The sequence below is a fragment of the Cydia pomonella genome, chromosome 27 (genome assembly GCF_033807575.1).
Source record: "Cydia pomonella isolate Wapato2018A chromosome 27, ilCydPomo1, whole genome shotgun sequence".
Taxonomy (NCBI): Eukaryota; Metazoa; Arthropoda; class Insecta; order Lepidoptera; family Tortricidae; genus Cydia; species Cydia pomonella.
In genome coordinates, this window is record NC_084729.1 from 6,759,499 (window position 1) to 6,783,709 (window position 24,211).

The window sequence follows — 24,211 nt, forward strand, 5'->3', positions numbered from 1 at the left end:
TTTTCCGCTAATATTATAAACTGAGTAGGTCGCGAGATTCACGCTCCGCTTCTATGGTTCATGTCAAAAGAACAACAACTCATGGCACAAAATACTTGTTCTCTGTATAAGTAGTAATAATAGTTCAATGCTGTAAAGTAAAACCATGTGACAAACAGAATGACAGATAAGTATTAAATATTTGTCTGTGTAATGTTTTGGTTATAAGTGACAAAGGTTAACAGTTACAACATAACAACTACTGTAGGCCTAAGATGGTCGGCTCTTTATCATTTGTCACCATGCCTGTCACGTTCTAACAAGTATGTAAGTGCGAAAGTGACAGGCATAGTGACAGGTGATAAAAATGGAACCATGCTGCTACCGCTGCACTATATGTTCCACTCATTCAGTGCCTCTTAGTTGTGACGCACAACTCAAATTTGCAATTCAACAAGTAGTAGTTGTTTTTCGGCTATTCGGCGATGGCGGTTACTCGCTTGACCTCAAGTAAGTTACCATATTTCGGCATAATTGTTTCACCACTTTCACCGGATGGTCTCATCGGCAGATCAGCGCTGGAAATCGCTAGCATCAATTTCTCTTTCTTTTTTGTATAATTTTCTCTTCTGTGTTTATGTTTACGAATAAATTATATATATTTCTATTCCAATGTGTGTGGTATTTCAATGTACGAAACTATTAACGGGCTATGTCAACAAATAATTTCTAAATAACATGAAGTTGATTACAACCCCCGTAATTCCTGCAACGAGAACTGTTAAATCATTTAGTATGGTGCGACTTACACTTGTTTCGCGATATTTTATCTATAGAGCTGAAATCAAAAGTGTGAGTTATCGTTTTCTGTAATCTTAGTTCCATAAAATATTATGGGGGTCTGACGTATATATGGAACTATTACAGGCCCTTCACTCGCAGTCCTCTCACTGCTGCTGGCGCTACTCCCGTCCTCCACCAGCGACCGCGCCACATCGCAGCAATGCAAACACGGCTGGGACGGCCGCGGACGCGTCCTCGAACTCACACGAGACGACGACGTCACTATACTCAACTAGAAAATTGCCACATTAACAAACTTGAGCTTGACGCTTTTAATACCACTGTTCCTAAGCTGGTCGAAATTCATCTAAGTGAAAATAACTTGGAAGAGATAGACCCAGCAGTATTCAGTCCATTATCTAATGTCACTTGGATTATGTTATTATACAATAAGCTCTTTAATATACCTGTTTACGGTGCCTATTCTCTATTTCCAAAACTAGAAGGATTTTATCTAGATAATAATAGAATAAAATCAATTAATGACAGCAGAATCTCCGCTTGCGTAGAATTGGAATATCTATACTTAGGTATATTTAAATCAAATTGAGTATATTTCTCCAGATGTGTTCAAACCTTTAATCAAATTAGAGAGCCTTCATTTAAGCCATAACAAATTAACAAGTATATCAGACTCCATATTCCAAATAAAATCATTAAAAAGTTTATGGTTAGATAATAATTTGATAAATTATGTATCTCCAAACGCTTTCAGTAACCTTAGACAGTTAGTGCTCCATGATAATCATATAAGTTTTCTACCGCATGATTTCACCTCGGTATTTTCTTCACCTCCGCCAGGTTATGTAGCCAGCGGTAGCAGCATGGTTCCATTTTTATCACCTGTCACTATGCCTGTCACTTTCGCACTTACATACTTGTTAGAACGTGACAGGCATGGTGACAAATGATAAAGAGCCGACCATCTTAGGCCTACAGTTCTACATCATTTTATCGAAATCCTTGGCAATGTTGGTGTTTGCTAGAACTAATCGCTGATATGAAGAGAGCTAAGTGGTGTACAGTATGCTGACAGGGTGTACAAGGGAGTTCGGCCTTCGTGTGTGTTTAGTGGCAGAGCGTGCCAACGCTTGCCAGAGGAAGGTACCCAATAGTTACTTTTTTTTTTTTTTTTTTTATATAGCCTATATTGTGTCCCACTGCTGGGCAAAGGCCTCCCCTGTTTTCCGCCACTCGTCACGGCTTTGTGCAATAGTTACTAGTCTTTTGAAAACTATAGACGATTTTATATAGACTACACAAACACCGAATTCACTTCTTCCACGTATACCACCAAGAAACCCACCAACATAGACGGCTAAAAGAGGTTAAGGTAGACTCCGCCAAAGAGAATTAAGAAGACCAAGAGTGCTCACTCCATACAACCGATTTTGTTGCCAAAAATACTATTATTTTCGTAGTCTACTTGAGTAGTGGAGCTCTCAGTACTGCTACTCGACCATAAATGTCGCGGTAAACAAAAAGTCTAATGCTGAACGATTTTCCGCTAATATTATAAACTGAGTAGGTCGCGAGATTCACGCTCCGCTTCTATGGTTCATGTCCGCAGATTTTCCGCTAATATTATAACTAGAGTAACCGGATCTCAATTTTCAACTCCTACGCTTACTCTGGTTATAACATTACCTGAAAATCGTTGAGCATTAGGCTTTTTGTTTGCCGCGACATCTTCCGACGAGTTCCGCTACTTGACGCTAGATATAGACTACGAAAATAATAGTATTTTTGTTAACAAAACCGTTGTATGGAATGAACACTCTTGGTCTTCTTAATTCTCTTCTCCGCGGGCACCTAGCAAGATATCTCATATCTTAATCTGACACGCTCGAATAACTACAAAAATCCCCTTTTGGGCTCCCCTGCCATATAGTTTCGCTAGTCACTTGTTACTGAAGGATAGGCAAGGGAAATCATAGTGTATTTTTATACTCGTATTGTCATGACAAAAAAGGAGTATAAGTTTTTTTTTTTTTTTTTTTTTGTTAAATTTAAGTTTTATTCTGAAAAATTGGTAATTGCAAAATGGGACTAACAGTTTAACAGTGGAAAATAAAAATCAAAGTAACTTTCGACGTATTTTTATTAAGACTTATGCTATAATGCTCTATACTACGTTCTTCGACTTACGGCTACAGATAAAAAACCTTATCGACATAATATATTACAACAGTTCGACTTAGCGGTACATGATTTAAAAAGAAATCTAGATTTCTACCGGCTGTGTGGCAGAAGCGATAAAAAGTTAATATTTTTTTTAAAGAAGTACGACCTGGATGCGACTCCCTTTATGCCAACATATAAGAATAAGAATAAGAATAAGAATCATTTATTGCCACATACAAGTACATAGGAGAATAAGGTTACATAATAGTTAAAAAAAGATACATTAATAATTTAAACAGATCAACCGGTATTGTATTTATTGTATTGGGCAAAGGGTTCCAGTCTCAGCGTGTGCCGGGCCGACATGCCCGGCGCTGGTTTTCAGACCGGGGTTTCATATATGGGGCATATTTTATTAAATCCTTATAAGTTACAAAAAAAACGGAAACACTATTGTCAAAGGGTATCCGTGTTAACTTGAGTTAGCGCTAAAATGTTAATTTTAATTTTAAAAGGTTTGTTTATTGTTAGAGAAGTATTTGTTGTATTGCTTAAATAACTAAGCCAATATGAAATAAATAATTTACGTATCCCTTACCTTATACCTTTTGAATAAAAAAATTTTTTAATCCTTTTTAAGACTACAGTATTCATCTTCATCAATATCAAAACAAGTGTTTTTGCCAAAGTACAGTCTGATTTGAACCTTAGATCTGAGTGTTAAGGTCGCATATGATTGATACATGTTATCAAGGGATAGTCTTATTGTTTACTCTTCTTCTAGCACTGTTTACTAACTTTTTTCTCTTCAGCCACATATCGCGCCAATAGTGACATAACCTAAAACTTTTGACGTTAGCCGGCAAAACAAAAGCTACCCACAGCCTTTACCTAACGGTAAAATAAAATTAAACGTGAAATGCAGTTCCCGCCTACACATTTATTATTAAAAATATATTTGACAAAGCGATGGCTACTCTATTCGCACCATTTTTTCAATCTTTGCTCGATTAAACAACAGTTCAAAGACAACTAAATTTTGATTTTATTTTAAATGGTAACACTTTCTCCATAAAATAAATATATTTTTTTATGTCAATGAAATATTTTTGAGTAGCCAACTCTTATTATTAGAGGTAGGCACAATTTGTTTTAAAGCTTTTTTTGTTGCTGTCTTTGAAATGTTTTCAATCGGCGACGACATTTCAAAAGATCACGAAAAATAAACATATGATCAATTTCAAAATACCGTTACAGCTGAGTACACACGTTACTCGAGTAATAGCTCCTAAGATCATAGTCTATTCTATATTTTAAGAACCTATGAACATAAGCCATGGTAAAGGGGCACTTTGCAATGCAATATTCATATAAACTCATATGTACACACATATATGCCTTTAATTTTGTACTTTCTTCCAAAACGGGTTTAAACGAAACCTTTCACAAAAACAATCAGATACTTACTATTTTTTTATTATTTATTTAATTATTTTATACATAAATAAACAACTTATAAAGAAAATATATTACAAAAAGTGTTATAAACTATTGTATTTTACTTATTGCAACACGCCGGCGTCAGCGACACCATGATTTTTATTTCTATTTTTTTATTATTTTATCAGTCGTTTATGGTAAGCAAAAAAACAGGCCAAGCTCGAGAAAATAGGCAATCAGCTTGAACCTAAACACCTGCGATCTAATTTGAAACTAAATAAAAATGGAATCTTTCTATCACATTTTTTTTTTTCATTTATACAGTGAATAAAAAGCGTTGGTTAGCGATGCTTATCCAAAGTTAACCTTACACGTAGTGAAAAATAAGTTTATTATTCGTTTAGGTAGTATCGGGACAAACAAACATGCCATTTATTTAATCAGAAACAAAATTGTACATCAATACATAGATGTCACTATTTCGTCTACATTAATCAGATTTTTCGTATGTAAGGTGGAGGTAAGGAATACAATCTCCATAGGCAAAACTGTTGCATAAGTGTCCAGCTGTCAGTTATAAATAATAGTTCCAAATCTCTCCAGAGTAGCGCTAGAGTAGCTAAGAACCTAGGTGTTATTGACGGAGTGAAGTGCGCTGTCTATGATATGTTTTTTTATTTTTCAAATATTGTAGGTATAGTAGCGCCAGCGCCACGTATCTAAGGTTTTTTGACGGACACTTTTTGGTACATGGAGATTGTATTCCTTACCTCTACCTTCTATAATTTTTCGACCGCCAAATGCGAAAACCGCCAGAATGTGCCAGACACAACTCAAATGTTAAACGACACATGTTGAATTGTGTCATTTTCTAAAACATTGTTCACCTTTCTTAAAATACCTATCGGAATGAAACACAACAAAAACACAACATTCATCAATCATCTGTGTTGTATTGTTGTTCCATGTTCAACACAACATCACTGGTTTATTAACAAAAAACTAATATAGTTGAATACATTTTTTCAAGTCATTAATGTCAGTTCACTTTCTCATTCTAACATATACGATGAGAGTAAGAGGCAAACTGACATTATCATTGTTACCTTAAGTTGATTCGTTGAAGAAAAAAGTTAACAAGGGAGTTTTTCACTTATCTCAAGTGATTAAAAAAAGTGTAAATGAGACAAAATGGTTACATAAATATTTTGTAAATCCCTTGATAACTACGTTCTTCATTTTGGAATTCTGTAAGTTGTTGCAAACATGACATTCCACCTTTTTGTAAATAGTAAGGTCGTTATTTAAGTCTTCATATAAGATTTGTTTAATGTATTTTTAAATGTTAGTACATTTGTTTATATCCAGATCCAGGTATAAAATGAAACTTTACATTAGACAGTTTTTCCAAAGTAGGAAAGAAAAACGATATATTGAGTAAAAGTGAAACGGTTTTATATTAACGGTTCTTTGATCTCAATATTTCGTATTTCTCCTATATTTCTTTTTCGACTAAAATAACAGAATCACACGCGACATTAGACAGACACAATTAATGTTTGTATATTGTTGTTTGCTGGTTCAAATACGAGTACAACGCGTCTTATATCTATTATACCTACAATTTCAGTTTGTAATTAAAAATATTTCAAAATAATCCCTTGCAGCAATATTTATCTTAAATATGTCGTATAGACCGTGTCATTCACGAAGACGTGTGCCTCAACTTGTATCGTTATGTAAATAAAGGTTAGATTTGACAAATCTGCGCGTCATCGTGTATGACACGATCAAAATTGAATAGGTATAATGGTAACACAATCCGAAATACGTAATTTTTTACATTTTGGAATGTGTTATCATTGAACGCGAAAAGTACAAACGCTGTTAACTCATAATGAACGCGTACGCGTGGCTGTAGCGCGCGTCGGCGTCTGTCCGTCTGTCTGTCTGCTGCCAGCTCGACTGTCACTCGTAGTGTTTCTTGCGCTCCATGTCGTCGTCCGAGGAGCGGTTCATGGGGTGATCTGTGGACAAGGTATCTGGTTAAATGCGGAAACACTTACTTAGGAATATACAAATGCCTTATCTTGGAAATTCCGCACGAAAAACTATTACTTATTTTACAGTACATATTTATTTATTTATTTAACCTTTATTGCACAATACAAAAAAGTACAAATGGCGGACTTAATGCCTTAAGGCATTCTCTACCAGTCAACCATCGGGCCAAACAGAAACTCACAATTGGTGCGGAAAAGAAAGTCAGTACAGAGAGATAAAAGTCACAATCTAAACACTACTATTATCAATAAACATGCATAAATTCATAGTATTATAATAAATACATATACCATATATATATACAGTACATATGGTGGAACTTTACCGCACTAGTGCGATAGTTAGCACATTACGTAACTCTGTCGAAAATTTAAAGGGCCATATGTACTGTAAAACGTTGTACGATACATGTGTGAATAGGCAATTCGCAACTCGTGTCGATTTAAAACACTCCCTTCGGTCGTGTTTTAATTTATCGCCACTCGTTTCGAATTTCCTATTTTCTGCACTTGTATCGTAAATAACTATTGTGACACTCTTCTATATGAGATGGCATATCGCTTGCGTTGCGTGCTGCTGCATACACATCTCGTGTAGTTTCATATCCACTCACGTGGTTGATATTTTTAAGTGATTTCTATTATTATAATAAAATAAGGGTGACAGCTGCTAACTACAGTTAACAAGTGCACCCATTTAGCGTCAGTTGTAAGTTAACCACTGATAGTTTTGTGACGATAATAATGCGTTAAATTTCAATAGAAACTTGGGTTTGGTGTTCGTTTCATAAACTATAAGCGATATTACAATGTAAAAAAAGGTAAAAGTTGATTCCCATAAAGATTTCATGCTTAATTTTCATCAAATAACTGACAGCGATTAATTTTTCTTAACTACTCACACTATAGTTCGTTTTTTTGCATTAGAAAAAAGGTAAACAATCTTGACGTGTTTTTTTAATGAAGATTATTAACAAACGTTTAAAAAAAAATTATATAACTTATAAAAGCAAAATAATGTAAAAGATCGTATGTGTTTATAAATCTTACATATTTGTTGTAATTTATTTTTCAAAAATGATTTTTAATTTAAAGTCAAGACAAATTACCTTTTTTCTAATGCTAAAAAACAAACTATAATTAGGTGCACTATTTTCTGAAAACTCCCATATTATAGAATTTCTCCGTGTATGTATGAAGGATGAAGGTTTCCTAAGGATGTTTTCATTGTTATACCTTAGGTATAGTTTCTATTTTCCTCCGTGAGCTTCTACGGATTATCGTCTTATCTATTGTTTAAAAACCGCAAAGGCGCGTGCCACTATGAAAAAATGGTCAAGCCGCATAGGTAGCGTTTATTGAATTACTACTCTATTGAGCACGGAATAAGATTCATTATGAACTAATACAGAATTCTAACAGAATAGCTGTCTGGTCTCTATTGGTGCGTCTAAGGTAGGCGACTAAACGCTCTCAAACTAGCTTAACTTGTGACACTGCGATCCGAAACAAAGATACGTATTCGAAGACCTCGCTTGCACTGGTAATGCGAGCGCACGGCTAGCTAGCGCCAAGGCAGCAATGTTATGTTTCTCGAGGAGCAGGTAAAAAACAGGGCCGGATTTTCACACAAATATATTTGGGTGGTGGTAACAAAGCGAAAGGGGGGAGGGAGATTGAGACTGAATTATGACATTTATATAATGTGACTGACCGTGCTGCATCTTGGGCACGAGCACGACGTTCCCGTCGGCGGCCTGCTGCAGCGAGTACTGCGCCGACGACAGCGGCCGGCCCTCCGCGTCGCGCAGGTTCTGGAAGGAAATACTCATTAGTAACTTACTTATTCATACAATTTTAAATTAAAGTCATTGAGCATATTCCAAAACCTGATTTGTCACCGTCATGTCAAACTGACATAAATGGAAATAACTATTATTACGTATTACAATGATACAGCTGAAAGTTTCTGTTGTTATTTGAAATAAGCGGTTTTGACTTATTTACAATATCGTCGGCGAGGGACGTGATCTGGTCCAGTTTGTATACTCACTTGGAACACGTGTCTGTAGAGCGCCGCGAAGCGTTCCTTGACGCGCTGCCTCTCGGCCGTGAGCGCGTGGTGGTCGCGCTGCGTGCGCACCTTGCGGTCGCGCACCGTGCGCACCTCGTCGGCGAGGGAAGTGATCTGGTCCAGTTTGTATACTCACTTGGAACACGTGTCTGTAGAGCGCCGCGAAGCGTTCCTTGACGCGCTGCCTCTCGGCCGTGAGCGCGTGGTGGTCGCGCTGCGTGCGCACCTTGCGGTCGCGCACCGTGCGCACCTCGTCGGCGAGGGAAGTGATCTGGTCCAGTTTGTATACTCACTTGGAACACGTGTCTGTAGAGCGCCGCGAAGCGTTCCTTGACGCGCTGCCTCTCGGCCGTGAGCGCGTGGTGGTCGCGCTGCGTGCGCACCTTGCGGTCGCGCACCGTGCGCACCTCGTCGGCGAGGGAAGTGATCTGGTCCAGTTTGTATACTCACTTGGAACACGTGTCTGTAGAACGCCGCGAAGCGTTCCTTGACGCGCTGCCTCTCGGCCGTGAGCGCGTGGTGGTCGCGCTGCGTGCGCACCTTGCGGTCGCGCACCGTGCGCACCTCGTCGGCGAGGGAAGTGATCTGGTCCAGTTTGTATACTCACTTGGAACACGTGTCTGTAGAGCGCCGCGAAGCGTTCCTTGACGCGCTGCCTCTCGGCCGTGAGCGCGTGGTGGTCGCGCTGCGTGCGCACCTTGCGGTCGCGCACCGTGCGCACCTCGTCGGCGAGGGAAGTGATCTGGTCCAGTTTGTATACTCACTTGGAACACGTGTCTGTAGAGCGCCGCGAAGCGTTCCTTGACGCGCTGCCTCTCGGCCGTGAGCGCGTGGTGGTCGCGCTGCGTGCGCACCTTGCGGTCGCGCACCGTGCGCACCTCGTCGGCGAGGGAAGTGATCTGGTCCAGTTTGTATACTCACTTGGAACACGTGTCTGTAGAGCGCCGCGAAAGCGTTCCTTGACGCGCTGCCTCTCGGCCGTGAGCGCGTGGTGGTCGCGCTGCGTGCGCACCTGCGGTCGCGCACCGTGCGCACCTCGTCGGCGAGGGAAGTGATCTGGTCCAGTTTGTATACTCACTTGGAACACGTGTCTGTAGAGCGCCGCGAAGCGTTCCTTGACGCGCTGCCTCTCGGCCGTGAGCGCGTGGTGGTCGCGCTGCGTGCGCACCTTGCGGTCGCGCACCGTGCGCACCTCGTCGGCGAGGGAAGTGATCTGGTCCAGTTTGTATACTCACTTGGAACACGTGTCTGTAGAGCGCCGCGAAGCGTTCCTTGACGCGCTGCCTCTCGGCCGTGAGCGCGTGGTGGTCGCGCTGCGTGCGCACCTTGCGGTCGCGCACCGTGCGCACCTCGTCGGCGAGGGAAGTGATCTGGTCCAGTTTGTATACTCACTTGGAACACGTGTCTGTAGAGCGCCGCGAAGCGTTCCTTGACGCGCTGCCTCTCGGCCGTGAGCGCGTGGTGGTCGCGCTGCGTGCGCACCTTGCGGTCGCGCACCGTGCGCACCTCGTCGGCGAGGGAAGTGATCTGGTCCAGTTTGTATACTCACTTGGAACACGTGTCTGTAGAGCGCCGCGAAGCGTTCCTTGACGCGCTGCCTCTCGGCCGTGAGCGCGTGGTGGTCGCGCTGCGTGCGCACCTTGCGGTCGCGCACCGTGCGCACCTCGTCGGCGAGGGAAGTGATCTGGTCCAGTTTGTATACTCACTTGGAACACGTGTCTGTAGAGCGCCGCGAAGCGTTCCTTGACGCGCTGCCTCTCGGCCGTGAGCGCGTGGTGGTCGCGCTGCGTGCGCACCTTGCGGTCGCGCACCGTGCGCACCTCGTCGGCGAGGGAAGTGATCTGGTCCAGTTTGTATACTCACTTGGAACACGTGTCTGTAGAGCGCCGCGAAGCGTTCCTTGACGCGCTGCCTCTCGGCCGTGAGCGCGTGGTGGTCGCGCTGCGTGCGCACCTTGCGGTCGCGCACCGTGCGCACCTCGTCGGCGAGGGAAGTGATCTGGTCCAGTTTGTATACTCACTTGGAACACGTGTCTGTAGAGCGCCGCGAAGCGTTCCTTGACGCGCTGCCTCTCGGCCGTGAGCGCGTGGTGGTCGCGCTGCGTGCGCACCTTGCGGTCGCGCACCGTGCGCACCTCGTCGGCGAGGGAAGTGATCTGGTCCAGTTTGCGCTTACGGCAGTTTTGGGCTGCGACCTGCAGACAGAACAATTAAGTCACTTGCATAACTCTAAATTAAAAACACAGACGATAATCTAACCAGTAAAACTTTATCTAAGAACAATTTCGACAGAAAAAATATGATAAAATAAATGGAAAAGTTTAAACTTTCTAAAAGCCATTTAAATATTAAAAGAAATAATTATTCTTCTTGAATGAACCTTAAATTAATTTCAGGAACATAAGATATAACGACCTATTTTCATTTGAGTTCACAATTAACATGAAATACCGACACTAAGGCCCTACGCGCGTAGAACGAAAGCGCTACGAGCACGAACAACTTCAAACAAGTCCGGACACGAAGCGTCGTCGTAGCGTAGCGTAAAAAACAAAACTTCTAACATAATCAAACAATAAAAAATCTTCTTGCTAAAGACATATGACGCCAGCGACGCCATGATTTCAAATAATGAGATTTCACTTATTAAACGATTACGCTGACGCGACGCTTGGTGCCCAGAACTCTACGCGTCTCGTACTCGCAACGTTTTTACGATACGCTTACGCTCCGTGAGGGCCTAAGTGAATTGTGTCACAGTTTCCAACTTGCGACACGTCATTATGTGAAAACATGTTTATTTACCATGATCAATGAAAATTTTAAAATTATATTGTTATTGCCTCTGCGAAGAATGATTTTTATATATGTGATTGACACAATAAAAAACTAGGTATATAGGTTTAATTTTTTTTATTTCAAAATTTGCAAAACAGTTTTTTTTTTTAAAGCGAAACCTATAAACCTAGAATACATTATGCTGAAGTGATCGACATCACCATCAAAGTGAAGATTTAGTTAGTGGAAACCATCTTCTCCCGAAATGGAATTTCATAGAAAAAATACCGTTATTTCGTTATTCGAAAAGCTCCCTCTTAAGTCGCGTTTTGATAACCGTTCGTTGAGGATGGTCACATTTTGAGTTTTTTAAAATCTTTATTAAAAAAAAAGGGTTTTTTCACAATTGAAAATGTCACCCTTATTGTGACATAGCAAAACTTTCTATCTACGCTTAATACCTAGGTTAACAATTTCATATATTTTCATCGCCTTTTTTGATTGCGGGAAGGCTAAAAACTTTACCTATGTCATATAAATTACAATTGGATTTTTGCATGAAATATATCTTCTCGGCCTCATTTCGGAAACATTCCACCAAGATATGGAACACATCTTCTTTTACTCACATTTTGAGTTGCATCGAAATTGTGCTTACCTTATTCTTGCCTCTCCGCCGGATGTCGCGTATGAGCGACAGCTGCGCTTCGCTTAAATCGTGCTTCGACAAGCGCTCGTTGAACTCGTCCATCGGCAGGTTGATGATGTCGTGCACCTCCATGGGGATGCCTGCAGACGTTGGTTTACGTTACAAACTAACTCTGATGCTGCGCGTCGATTCGGTTAACTCTTCGTATGTCTATACTCTGTATCTTTAGGTATTTAAATAAAAGTAAACAAAATCTACCCTCAAGGGTAGCCAGTTTATACTACGTCGGTGGCAAACAAGCATACGGCCTGCCTGATGGTAAGCAGTCTCCGTAGCCTATGTACACTTGCAACTCCAGAGGAGTTACATGCATGGAGTTGAGGCTACGTACACACTAAGCGGCTAGCCGCGTGCGGACAGCCGCATGACGGTTAAGAATGTATGAAACCGCAACCATAAATACTGAACGCACTAAGCGGTCCGCCGCAACCGCACGCGGCTGGCCGCATAGTGCGTATGGGGCCTGAGGGTAGATGAAAATATTACATGATCAAAGTCAGGTCGTTCAGTGACAGATCCAGGCGGTTTCGTATTTGGTTAACCAATAAATGTTATAAATAACCGAAAATGTGCAAATTATGTGTGTTACTTTTATTTAAATACCTAAAGATACAGAGTATAAGACTGATGACATATCAGTGAAGTGAGTTAAGGATCAAAGTCAAATGGCGTTCTAATGGCTTTAGTCATGTGTCGAAAGATGGCAGTAAATTTACTGTGGTTATAACATTTTCTTCAACAATTCTCATTTATTTTAAATTCTCTTTGGTATAAGCGGAGTCATAATCAAGGGTTCTGTTTAGATGGGTGTGAAGTGTACCGTATCGTAAGATTTGTAGCTGGTCCCGAGCGACTAATCCTTTGTCTATTGTTAAGAAAAACCGCACGTGCTATAAAAAATGGTTCGGTCACTTTAACCGGTTATTATGACAATTGAAATAAGATTCAAAATGGAAATGGAAAATAATTTGCGATTTCTTGTGTGATCCATCTAAGATTACTCAGTGCCGGCGAGTCGAACGCTACCGAACCAGTCTAAAATGTGGTCCTCGAGACGCGGAACAAAGGCGCGTTATCGGAGAGCGCACCTACACTGTTTTTTTTTAGTGTTGGACTAGCCCGCGCTCAGGTGCCAATTAGAATTATACGACCCTTTTTTGCAGGTAGTGGCACGTGCGGTTTTACTTACAATAGACAAAGGATTAGCCGCTCGGGGCCAGCTGCAAATCGAACGACTACACATACCGAGCGCCTTGGCGCGCTTCTCGTCGCGCGACAGGTGGCCGGCCGCGCTGGAGCCGCCGTCCGACACGCTGCCGTCCGTCAGCCGCCGCACTGCCACACAGAAATCAGAAATTATTTATTTGCATCGATACAATATGGGGATTGGGGAGCTTGCATGAAAACGTGCAAATTTATAATCAGTAAAATTATAAAAAATAAACTTAAATTAATATAAAATGTCAGCCAGTTTGTAAGACTGCGCTTAAAGGCGTTTCCCTCTAGCAGCTTTAGTTCCTCCGGGAGATGATTATATACAATGATGCACATATTTAAAACGTTTTTCTTGTAAGTCATCTTCGACTTCGAGGGTGATATAAACGGTTCATAATGTTTACCCTGGTTCGCCTTTCAAGAACTTCGCCACGTGTTTTAAAGTACGAGTGATGTGATCTGACAAAATTACATATCTCTCTTAAATATAGACACGGTAAAGGAAAGATTTTTAGTTTTTTGAAAAGGGGCACGCAACTTTCATCCTGCCACGAATTACAAATGACCCTGACACATTTTTTTTGTATTTTAAAGACTGACAACTTCCACTGCGTTTCCCCACAATATCAACCCATAACCAAGGACAGATGACACGTATCCATGATAGGCGGTGTCAGTGTCTCTTGCAGTGTGCCTTTTGAGTGCAAATACAAAACGACCTAGTTTGTTGCAGATTTTCTCGATGTGCACATACATATTACATAAACATAGCCTATTTTTTTATTGACCTGAAATAATTAACGGGGTCATTATGAACAAGTTTTACTATTTTATTTTTCTACTCGTCGACTGTAATGGTTGTAATAACATTTCATGTATCAAACTATAATTGTGTACTTTTCATGTATGGGTTCCCGACTTAACTATAATATTCATTTCGATACGCTGTAGTCAACTATAAAAACATTTTACCAATCACGTGCCGCCGCGTTCCCGACAATAGTCGCACGTTTATGTATTTTTTCTACTTGTCGACTGTAATGGTTTAAATAACACTTCACATACCAAACTATAATTGTGTACTTTTCATATATAGGCTCCCGACTCAACTATAATATTCATTTCGATACGCTGTAGTCAACTGTAAAAAAAAATTACCAATCACGGGCGCGGGGCGGGAGTCGCGCATTTTTTGTCTACTGAGATACATACACGGTACTCGGCTGTCTATTCATTATTGTTTAAAATACTATCACTGATTTGAAATTTAAATGAGGAAAAAAAGCCCATTTTATAATTTTCCCATTCTACGCGCGAGCCTGGTATTGAGTGGACCTGTGTCAATTTATTTTAATATTTCCGGATAGACACTTAAAGTAAACTAAACCCTAATTACCCGTGAGTGTAGTCCAAAGTTCGTTGAAGTGCATAGTGTTGGTATGTGATAGCAGTGGATCGCGGAGGCCGTATCTTTATACGGGTGTGAAAGAGACGACTACTGTTTCGTTGACATACTACGAAAGTGTTGGTTTTCACCTTCATTATTTAATAAAATAATATTTGTGTGAAACATATGGCGATGAATGAATTAAATGCTTCACATGCTTCACCTGCCGGCCTTGCTGATTCAACCCCAGATTTAACATCTTTGAGGGATGAATCGGCGTCGGTTTCGCATAGAAAAAGGAAGCAACCGGACTGCGACTTGACGCAACAATTCCAAGATTTTCGTCATGAACTCAATGAATCTTTTAAGAACTACTTCGCCGATTTGCGGAAAGATCTATGCGGCATAAGAACAGAAATCAGTGATCTTAAATCAACAACTGAGCAACTTTTACGCGAACAAAGCGTGCTTAAGGCAGAAGTAAACGACATCAAAACCTCCAATCATGCCACAACAAATAAAATAAACACATTGGAAAAGGATCTCTGCGAAGCGAAAAATACAATTACCTCATTATCGTCGGATCTACTTATCAAGGAACAGCAATGTCGTATCAACAACCTTGAAATTTCAGGCATACCGTTCTCAAAGGGTGAAAATCTAGACGTAATAATACGTAGTATAGCTACCAAGGTTGGCCTCACTTTGACCCCGACTGATATAGATCATATTCATCGTGTGCAACGCTTTATGCCCAAAAACACCACAGCAAATGGGTTTACAATGCCCCCAAATGTAATAGTGAAATTCACCCAAAGACGACGTAAAAATGAAATTATTGCGGCGGTGCGCGCGCGGCGCGGCCTGACAACAACAGATTTGGGCATGGACGGTGCATCGAAACCTGTTTTCGTTAACGATCACTTAGCTCCTCATAATAAATTGTTATACAAATCAGTTCGTGAACTCGGCAGGGAACGTAATTATAAATATATCTGGCTCAATGATTGTAAAATTTTCATGAGAAAAAACGACAACTCCAAATCAATCCATATATCGTCTGAAAATGATCTCAAAAAAATTGTATGACTACTCTTCTGCGCGTTAATGATTGTCAGATTATTATCACACTTAATTATATATTACGCGTATGTTGAAAACTGGATTCGCAGTTATCTAATCGAAATAATCATAATAATATATAAAACTTTGGGAATGTTTTGCATCTTATCGAGATTCGTGTTTAAATCTACCTATTTTGTAATAAATTATTGCACGCATGTCAGATTTATAAGGAAATTGCTTAATGTAAACAACGATACAGTTATAATAATAATAGATCACACATATTTTATACTTTGCGCGGGAGTGAAACAAATAGGTATATTTATTTTAGTGTATCAAAATTGCTTTAAGTCTTGATCATATTTCTATTTACTATCAAAACGTGAGGGGCTTGCGCACAAAGTCACATGACTTTCTATGTAACTTAATTAACAACGATTACGACATACTGTGTATTACTGAGACATGGCTTAATGACTCCTTTTACAGCTCTGAATACTTCGACAACCGCTACGTAGTGTTTAGGTGTGATCGTGATGCCGGGGCTAGTGGGTGCCGTCGGGGTGGCGGTGTGGCTGTTGCGGTGCGCCGCGAGCTATGCGCGTCTGAGCGAGCCGAGTGGCGTGCGCCGCCGCCGGCGGACGAGCTGTGGGTCAGTTTGCCGCTTGCGGCGGCCCCGCCGCGCGCCGGCTTCGACTCGCGCCACTCGCTCGCGCCTACGCATCTACATATCGTATGCACGTACATTCCGCACGGTGAAAACTACGACCGGCAACTTAGCTCATTTTTATCTAGGGCTGAACATATACTATATACGCATCCTAACGATTTATTTCTTATACTAGGTGATTTTAACATTTCGAACGCAATTTGGTTTCGTGATGAAGATAATGACTCAATTGACATAAACACTAACAATGATTACCACAGCTCTCTATTAGGTGACTTTATGAGTTTATCCTTATTGTCTCAATATAACTTATCCTTCAATGCTTATGATAAACTATTAGACTTAGTGTTATGTAATAAATTCTGTAATGTGTCGACATGCGAGTCACCTCTAGTTTCTGAGGATCCTCACCATAAAGCTCTGGATATAGACTTATCCTTGTGTTTGCCAACTTCGCTCATAAACAACAAAATCAGTAAAAAATTGTTTTTTAAAGCCGACTTTGAAGCTATACGTTCCAGCCTGTCGACCGTTGATTGGTTAAACGTTTTTTCGTCTATGTCACTGGTCGAAGACATGACTACCTATTTTTATAATACTCTCAACGAACTTATAGAGAAACATGTTCCGTGTAGACTTATATCAAATAATAGTAATAAGCTCCCCCCCTGGTTCACAAAGTCCCTTGTTAAATTAAAAAAAGAAAAACAAAAAATGCATAAAAAATGGAAAATATACGGTAATAGAGAAGATTATTTGACCTACGCCACTTTAAGAAAAAGATTTAAAAAAAATGGAACGTGATTGCTACACCAATTACATTAATTTTAGTGAAGAAAAAATAAATAAGCACCCTAAATACTTTTGGGCTTATGTCAAAAATAAAACGATGAACAATGACATGCCTGACAAAATGTGTTACAAAATAATTTTCTTACGGAGGGTATTGATATATGCAACGCTTTTAACCAATATTTTCATTCTGTATTTGTTGATAACAATTCAAATAATATGTTAGACTTTTCAAGTACATCGCAAACAACCGTAGATATAGATTCCATTAATTTGCATACAGATATAATCCTCCGAGAGTTGCGAGGTGTCAATGTTCATAAAGGTGCTGGATCAGATGGAATACATCCACTTTTAGTCTCAAAATGTGCAGCTGAACTCGCTGAACCTGTTGCGTATATTTTCCGTTATTCTCTGAAGACAGGAATATTTCCATGCATATGGAAATCCTCTTTAATAACACCTATACCCAAAACAACAGAGGGTAAGGCACATATTGATCAGTATAGACCTATCTCTAAACTATGCGTCCTTGGCAAGATTTTTGAAAAGATTGTTACAAATCAATTATTTTCTGCATTGAAACACCACATATCTGAACATCAACACGGTTTCTTTAAATGTAGGAGTGTCGAATCCAATATGTTGACCTTCACAGACTTTATTCTTCAAGCCATGGACACAAACCAACAGGTGGATGTCGTGTACACCGACTTTTCAAAAGCATTCGATAAAATTAATCATGATCTGCTCATAAACAAGCTTTTGAGCGCCGGTGTGCACGGCAGCCTTCTGAGATGGATCGACTCATATATACGTAACCGTAATCAAGCCGTATGTGTTAAAGGGTACTGTTCTAATTATCTTAGCGTGCCTTCTGGTATTCCTCAGGGATCCCACCTGGGGCCCCTATTATTTACAATTTATATCAATGATATCGGTAAAACACTTAATAATTCCAATCACTTATTATATGCTGACGACACGAAGCTATTTAAAATAGTTACCTCAATCAAAGATTGTTGGGACTTGCAGGATGATCTTAGAACGTTGTCGTCATACTGTTTACAAAATCAATTATTTTTAAATGCTGATAAGTGCTCTGTCATCAGTTATACCCGCAAAAAAAAAACCAATAATATTTAATTATGACCTTTGTGGTAATACACTGAAACGTGCTACTAATATTAGAGATTTAGGTATCATAATGGATGATAAGGTATCTTTTAATGCACATATAGATAAAATAGTTCTAAGAGCATTTCGAAATTTAGGCCTCATCAATCGACTCAGTAAACCCTTTCAATCCAATAAAACTTTGAAAATACTTTACTTTTCGTTTGTAAGATCCATATTAGACTTCGGTAGTGTTGTATGGAGCCCTTACTTTCAGTGCCATAAATCTAGAATAGAGAAAGTCCAAAAGAAATTTATTAAAATACTCAACTATCGCAATTTTCGTATTAACTCAAGTTACCAGGAATCCCTACAACACTACCAACTTCTATCTCTAGAAAATAGACGCAAACTGACTGATACGACTACTTTATTCAAAATTATAAATAATTTTATCGATTCTCCTACTTTGCTATCTAAAATAAGGCTTTCGTGTAGTAATCGTCCAGCTCGCTCCTCACGTAAAAAATATCTATTTTCACCCCCCCACTTGAAGAAAAAATACACAAAAAATTGTTTTCTCTCCCGTGCGCCTGAAATGTATAATAATCAATTTTTGCATATAAACCCTTTTAATGTATCCACTTTAACTTTTAAAAACGAAATACGTAATTGCTTATTGAAATCCCCGATAATTTGAACATTGAATATTGTAAAACCTAAATGATATACATATATATGTGTGTGTGTGTTGTATCAGAAGGATAAAGATTGTAAGAAATCATTTAATATTTCCTATTTACTGTCATTTAATTACACTGTTAACCGGATTACTTCGGCAACTTAACTGACAGCGGAAGGCTTCCAATATAAATATATTATATACATATATGTATATAAAGAAATGCTGTAAACCTGTCTGTTGTGTTGCACGATCAATCTATTTACCACTCAGTATCAACTCCTATGTTTCCACAATATAACTTGAAAAATGTTTCGGCACTGTTTGTCTTCTCCGTAGTCCATTTATTGTATCTTTTCATGTAATGACTGTTTGTTGCCATAATAAAAAAAAAATAAAAAAAAAAAAAAAATAGCTTATATAGACTAAAATAATAAGTATATGCACATTATAAACTTAAAAATGTAACCTGTAGGCTGTTCCATACATTTTGGCTCGTTAGATGTTTATATTTTATATGAGAGAGTCAATTTTTTTTCGCGATTTCGATTTTGGTCCCATAGTAAAAATTGCCCAGTATGACCTATGTATTCACCCCGTGAATTATTACAGGTCATTAAACAAATCATCCTGTATATAATTAAATAAATACTGGAAGTAAGAAGGAAGGTTGTGGCACCATCGCTCGAAACGATCTATTAGTTGGCGCCACTTTTTGATATTTTACAAATTTAACACATATCAGTGAAAACATAAGGATCAAATTCAAATGGCGTGCTAAAACTTTTAATCATGTGTCAAAAGATGGCAGTAAATTTACTGTGGCTACAAAGTTTTCTTTGACAGTCCACCTCTATTTCAAATTCCCTTCGGTGTTAGTAGCCTGTGGAAAGTGTAGCCCGCGATAAAAGCTGGTACTTAAAATGATTTTTTTGCCTAAAACTTATTTTATGTAGGTACGTATAGTTCGCGTAATCCACAATGTCGCGCAGATTTTTCAAATCGAACCTACATGACAACATGAGTCAGTCGAGGATGTCACCGTTTATAATGACGTCAGTTTGTGTTGTGTGAATGAATGAATGATTGAAATGTGAATGGACGGTTACCTCGCTTGTCGCGGAGCGCGGGCCGCTCGGGCGCGAGGCCGGGCGCGGAGTAGGTGTGGTTGTGGCGCACGCGCTCGGGCGTCGCGTACGCGTACCGTGCGGGGCCCGACGCGAGGCCGTTCTGTTCAATCAAACACAACATACTTATGTCATTTATATGAAAAAAAAGCATTACATACTTTGTTAACGTCGATGAATCGGGTAGGCATTTTTTGGACTAAGATCCAAATGAAGGCAACTATAGTCGTTCAAACAACTTTGTCAGTAGAAAAAGGCGCATAATACAAATATTCTAAACCTACATTTTTTTAATTTGCCGCTTTTTTTACGGAGAGAAATAGTTAGGCGGAGTTTATGTGGTGTGTTACCTGTAGCAAGGCGTGGCTGGAGTGCGCGCTGTTGAGGTCGAGGGCGGGCGCCACGCTCGGCGCGGGCGCGGGCGCGGGCGCGGCGTGCGGCGGCGCGTGCGCGTGCGCGTGCGCCAGCTGCCGCGCGCCGAACTCCACTGACAAACAATAATACTAGATTGTTAACCAAGGGATGAAATGCACTGATTTCAGTCGAGGTACTTTGGCGCCCGAACGCAATGATGATCACCCGAATTAAAAACTCTACTTTTCATTTCTAATACGAAGAAAGTAAAATGCATGTGCTTTTAAAAAATCATGACTAAGTATTAATTATTTACGATTCAAGTGCAGAAAATAGGAAATTTGAAACGAGTGGTGATAAATTAAATCGACACGAGTTGCGAATTACCTATTCGCACATGTATCGTACAACGTTTTACAGTACATATGGCCCTTTAAATGTTCGACATAGTAACGTAATATGCTAATTTTCGCACTAGTGCGGTAAAGTAGCACCATATGTACCGTAGAATTTAGGTAAAAATATTATTTATGAAATGGAAAGTTAATAAAAAAATCCATTTCATACGAAATTTCTATGGCTTATAGTACAAAAAAAAAACAAAAAAAACGTACTTTAAAAGTAAAATACTGTATTGCAGAAACCCATCACTTTTTGCACACTTTACAGACCAACAATGACCCTCATTCCGAGTATGAGAACTAAAAAAGTAACATCAATAAGCTATTCCACAATTTTTTTTTCAAAATTTTCATAAATGTTCATGTAGCTTAGATAGACAACTAGTCTTTTTATTTCATGAAAATAACATCGGTTAAAACCAAAAAAAAAATGGTTTGAAATTTGAATGATATATTTTCGCGCTAAAAGGCCAAAAATTCTTGTAACCTTATGACGTCATAATAGTAGCACAGTAAAAAAGAAACATCAAATGTGAAGTGCAAATTGAACACTACTGAAAAAACCGGACAAGTGCAAGCCGAACTCGCCCACTGCGGGTTCCGTACTTTTTAGTATTGCGGCAACAGAAATACATCACCTGTGAAAATTTCAACTGTCTAGCTATCGCGGTTCATGAGATACAGCCTGGTGACAGACGACCAGCGGAATCTTAGTAATAGGGTCCCATTTTACCCTTTGGGTACGAAACCCTAAAAAATAGTAATTAAATATACGTCACGTTTTGATTTAAGTAATTTTTCTTAAAAACAGAAAAATAAGGTTGCCAGAGCTCAACGAGGGGGGGGGGCGGGTTTAGGGTCGGCAACGCGCATGTAACTCCTCTGGAGTTGCAGGCGTACATAGGCTACGGAGACTGCTTACCATCAGGCGGGCCGTATGCTTGTTTGCCACCGACGTAGTATTAAAAAAAAAAAGGAAATAAGTAAAGAGCGGTATACCCTTCAGAAGGCAGACTTACCATTATGCATATGCATGTTTTCATGCGTGTACGTCTGTTCCGGGCATTCGTACTTGACGACCGCCGGCCGCGGGGTAAGGTTTTCCATAGATGGCGCTGGTTGGTTTTGTTCCTGTCAACAAAAAATTGCATTAGTAACAAGTTTTTGAGTTAAAGATTTAAAAAATACAATTGATTTGCTTGTACTACGGGTAACTTAATTCTTGACTATTGTATTCAATCCATTTGAATTTCCATATTAAAAAGTTCATTTAAATTATATAACGACGACCGGTCTGGCTTAGTGGGTAGTGACCCTGACTATGAAGCCGTTGGTCCCGGGTTCGAATCCCGGTAAGGGCATTTATTTGTGTGATGAGCACAGGTTTGTTCCTGAGTCATGGATGTGTTCTATGTATTTAAAGTATTTGTATATTATATATATCGTTGTCTGAGTACACATAACACAAGCCTTCTGGAGCTTACCGTAGGACTTAGTCAATTTGTGTAAGAATGTCCCTATAATATTTATTTATTTATATTTATAATATATATTGTAAAACGAGTATTTATACTAGTATAGAGACGCCAAGACAGAACTGTCACTTAATGGCAAGCCGATTTCGCGCGCACACATACTCACATATCGGCTTTAAGCCATTCACCGCGCGCCTCGAGCGGCGCTGTCAATGTGTGTGTCGCGCGTAAACACGAGGAAATGGGCGCGTTATAATATTACATAATAATCTTCGCGACCGTACGTCTAAAAATATGTGGACGACGAAGTGCCAAAAATATGTATACAGCTTAAGACGAGGGGATGAACGCGCCAAAACCGCCTTTCCACCATTTTCCTCTCAGAATATTAACATTTTTGAAAATATTTTTATAAGATAATGTGTTTTAAGCATAGCTATGCTCGTCCGATTGTTTTTTTTCGATTTTTGAATTAGAATTTTTTGATTTCGCTAACTTTTATAATAATATTTAAAAAAAATAACACCGTCGGGCATAACTATGACTAAAATACATAAAATTCGGTTAAAATATTTTCCATAATGTCTACATCCAGGGAGAAAAATGAGGACTACGTTTGTATGGAGAATCGATCGTCACCTTTCCTCTTAATATATGAGCCCATATATTAGGTCGTGTATACATATTTTTGGGACTTAATTCGTATAGATATTTTTAAATAGCTAAGTATATTTCAATCCTGTAGTAACGTGCCTTTATAAAACTGCATATAAGCGTCCATTGCCAACGATGACCGCTTAAATCCATACGCTCGTTAGCCACCGTATATCCATACCTGGAAGCAGCGTTTGCCGAACATGTGGTGTTTCTTCTGCGGTTGGTGCGAGCGCTCGCGTCCGTACGAGCCATCATAAGGCCGGAACTTTGAGCTGAAATTAAAAAAATATTTAGTTTTATGTGCAAATGAAAATAGATGGACCCGGGTAGGTACGTCCTTAAACTACGTCCAAAAGAGAGGTATGGGCACTGTGAATGTCATCTCGCTTTGTGTGGTAGGGCACAGCTGTGTCTGTCTGTCATTACAGATCAGAGCAGAGCCCAACTGGGGAAGAACCTCCACCTTACAGAAAGCCGCAGCCAAATAACACTAGACCCTACTCATAGTGTTGTGTTCCTGCCGGTGAATAGTCGCGACCGATAGTTTGGGAAATGCTGGACTAGGGGGAGATTTGAACTCGCGGATCTAGGGCACCGGCACATCGCTCGATCAACTAAATCGAATATTTACCTATCTTATCCTTTATACAAACCGTAGGGAGACACTTAGCGACATCTTCTAAGTATAAATAAAAACGTAGTTACGTATCATAATAAAATGTATGAAAACGAAAACATGACAAAACGAGAAAAACTTATCTGCCGTCTCATTCTGACATTATATTAATATGAACGCCATACAAACCTGTGGAACTCCTGCGCAGAATCGCTACCATCGCACCACTCCCCGTCAGAAAGAGATGGCACGCGCTCCGAGCCCATCGATGAGACGGCGCTATCGGACGCCGAGTCTCGCTCTGAAATGAATGACAGTTGTATTAAAAATTAGACATGCTAAAATTTTAGTGAACTGACCACTGACATAAATGTACTAGACAGGCTATCGAGAACAAATTGTGGCCACCATTTTCGGCGTTTGACGTCTATCACTAAGCTAAAGAATAAGTATAGATGTGTAGCTAGCCAGAGGCGAAAGCAACGTACGCACTGTAAAGAATCTAGACAAAATGTATTTATTTCCTTCTATACCTCAGTGGAACAGACAGATGTATACAGACAAAATACGTAATGACGAAGAAAAATGCATTTAAGCATTTGCGGAAAATGAAGGAAACAAATAAGGCAAGTTAATAGTAGATTG

General features: G+C 39.7%; 2 protein-coding genes across 7 annotated transcripts in view; one reads left to right on the forward strand and one right to left on the reverse strand.

The window, feature by feature from the left end:
* Positions 1–4,052: 4,052 nt before the first annotated feature.
* LOC133532386 (segmentation protein cap'n'collar-like) overlaps positions 4,053–24,211 on the reverse strand; it is a 191,274-nt gene continuing 171,115 nt past the window's right edge. For 4 of the 6 annotated variants that reach the window (XM_061871000.1, XM_061870996.1, XM_061870997.1 and 1 more), the window contains 8 exons: positions 23,756–23,867; positions 23,129–23,222; positions 21,838–21,949; positions 20,414–20,550; positions 20,046–20,166; positions 13,255–13,344; positions 11,959–12,089; positions 9,011–10,717 (listed from right to left, as the gene is read on the reverse strand). In XM_061871000.1, coding sequence (XP_061726984.1) covers positions 10,226–10,717; positions 11,959–12,089; positions 13,255–13,344; positions 20,046–20,166; positions 20,414–20,550; positions 21,838–21,949; positions 23,129–23,222; positions 23,756–23,867 — 1,289 coding nt within the window. In that variant the 3' untranslated portion in view covers positions 9,011–10,225. Of the gene's footprint in view, positions 6,414–8,163; positions 8,264–9,010; positions 10,718–11,958; positions 12,090–13,254; positions 13,345–20,045; positions 20,167–20,413; positions 20,551–21,837; positions 21,950–23,128; positions 23,223–23,755; positions 23,868–24,211 lie in introns of those variants that run through there. The other 2 variants (XM_061871001.1, XM_061870999.1) reach the window with 2 other exon arrangements.
* LOC133532388 (uncharacterized) lies at positions 14,550–17,202 on the forward strand. The gene has a single exon (XM_061871003.1). The coding sequence runs from the start codon at positions 14,798–14,800 to the stop codon at positions 15,698–15,700; it is 903 nt and encodes a 300-aa protein (XP_061726987.1). The 5' UTR covers positions 14,550–14,797; the 3' UTR covers positions 15,701–17,202.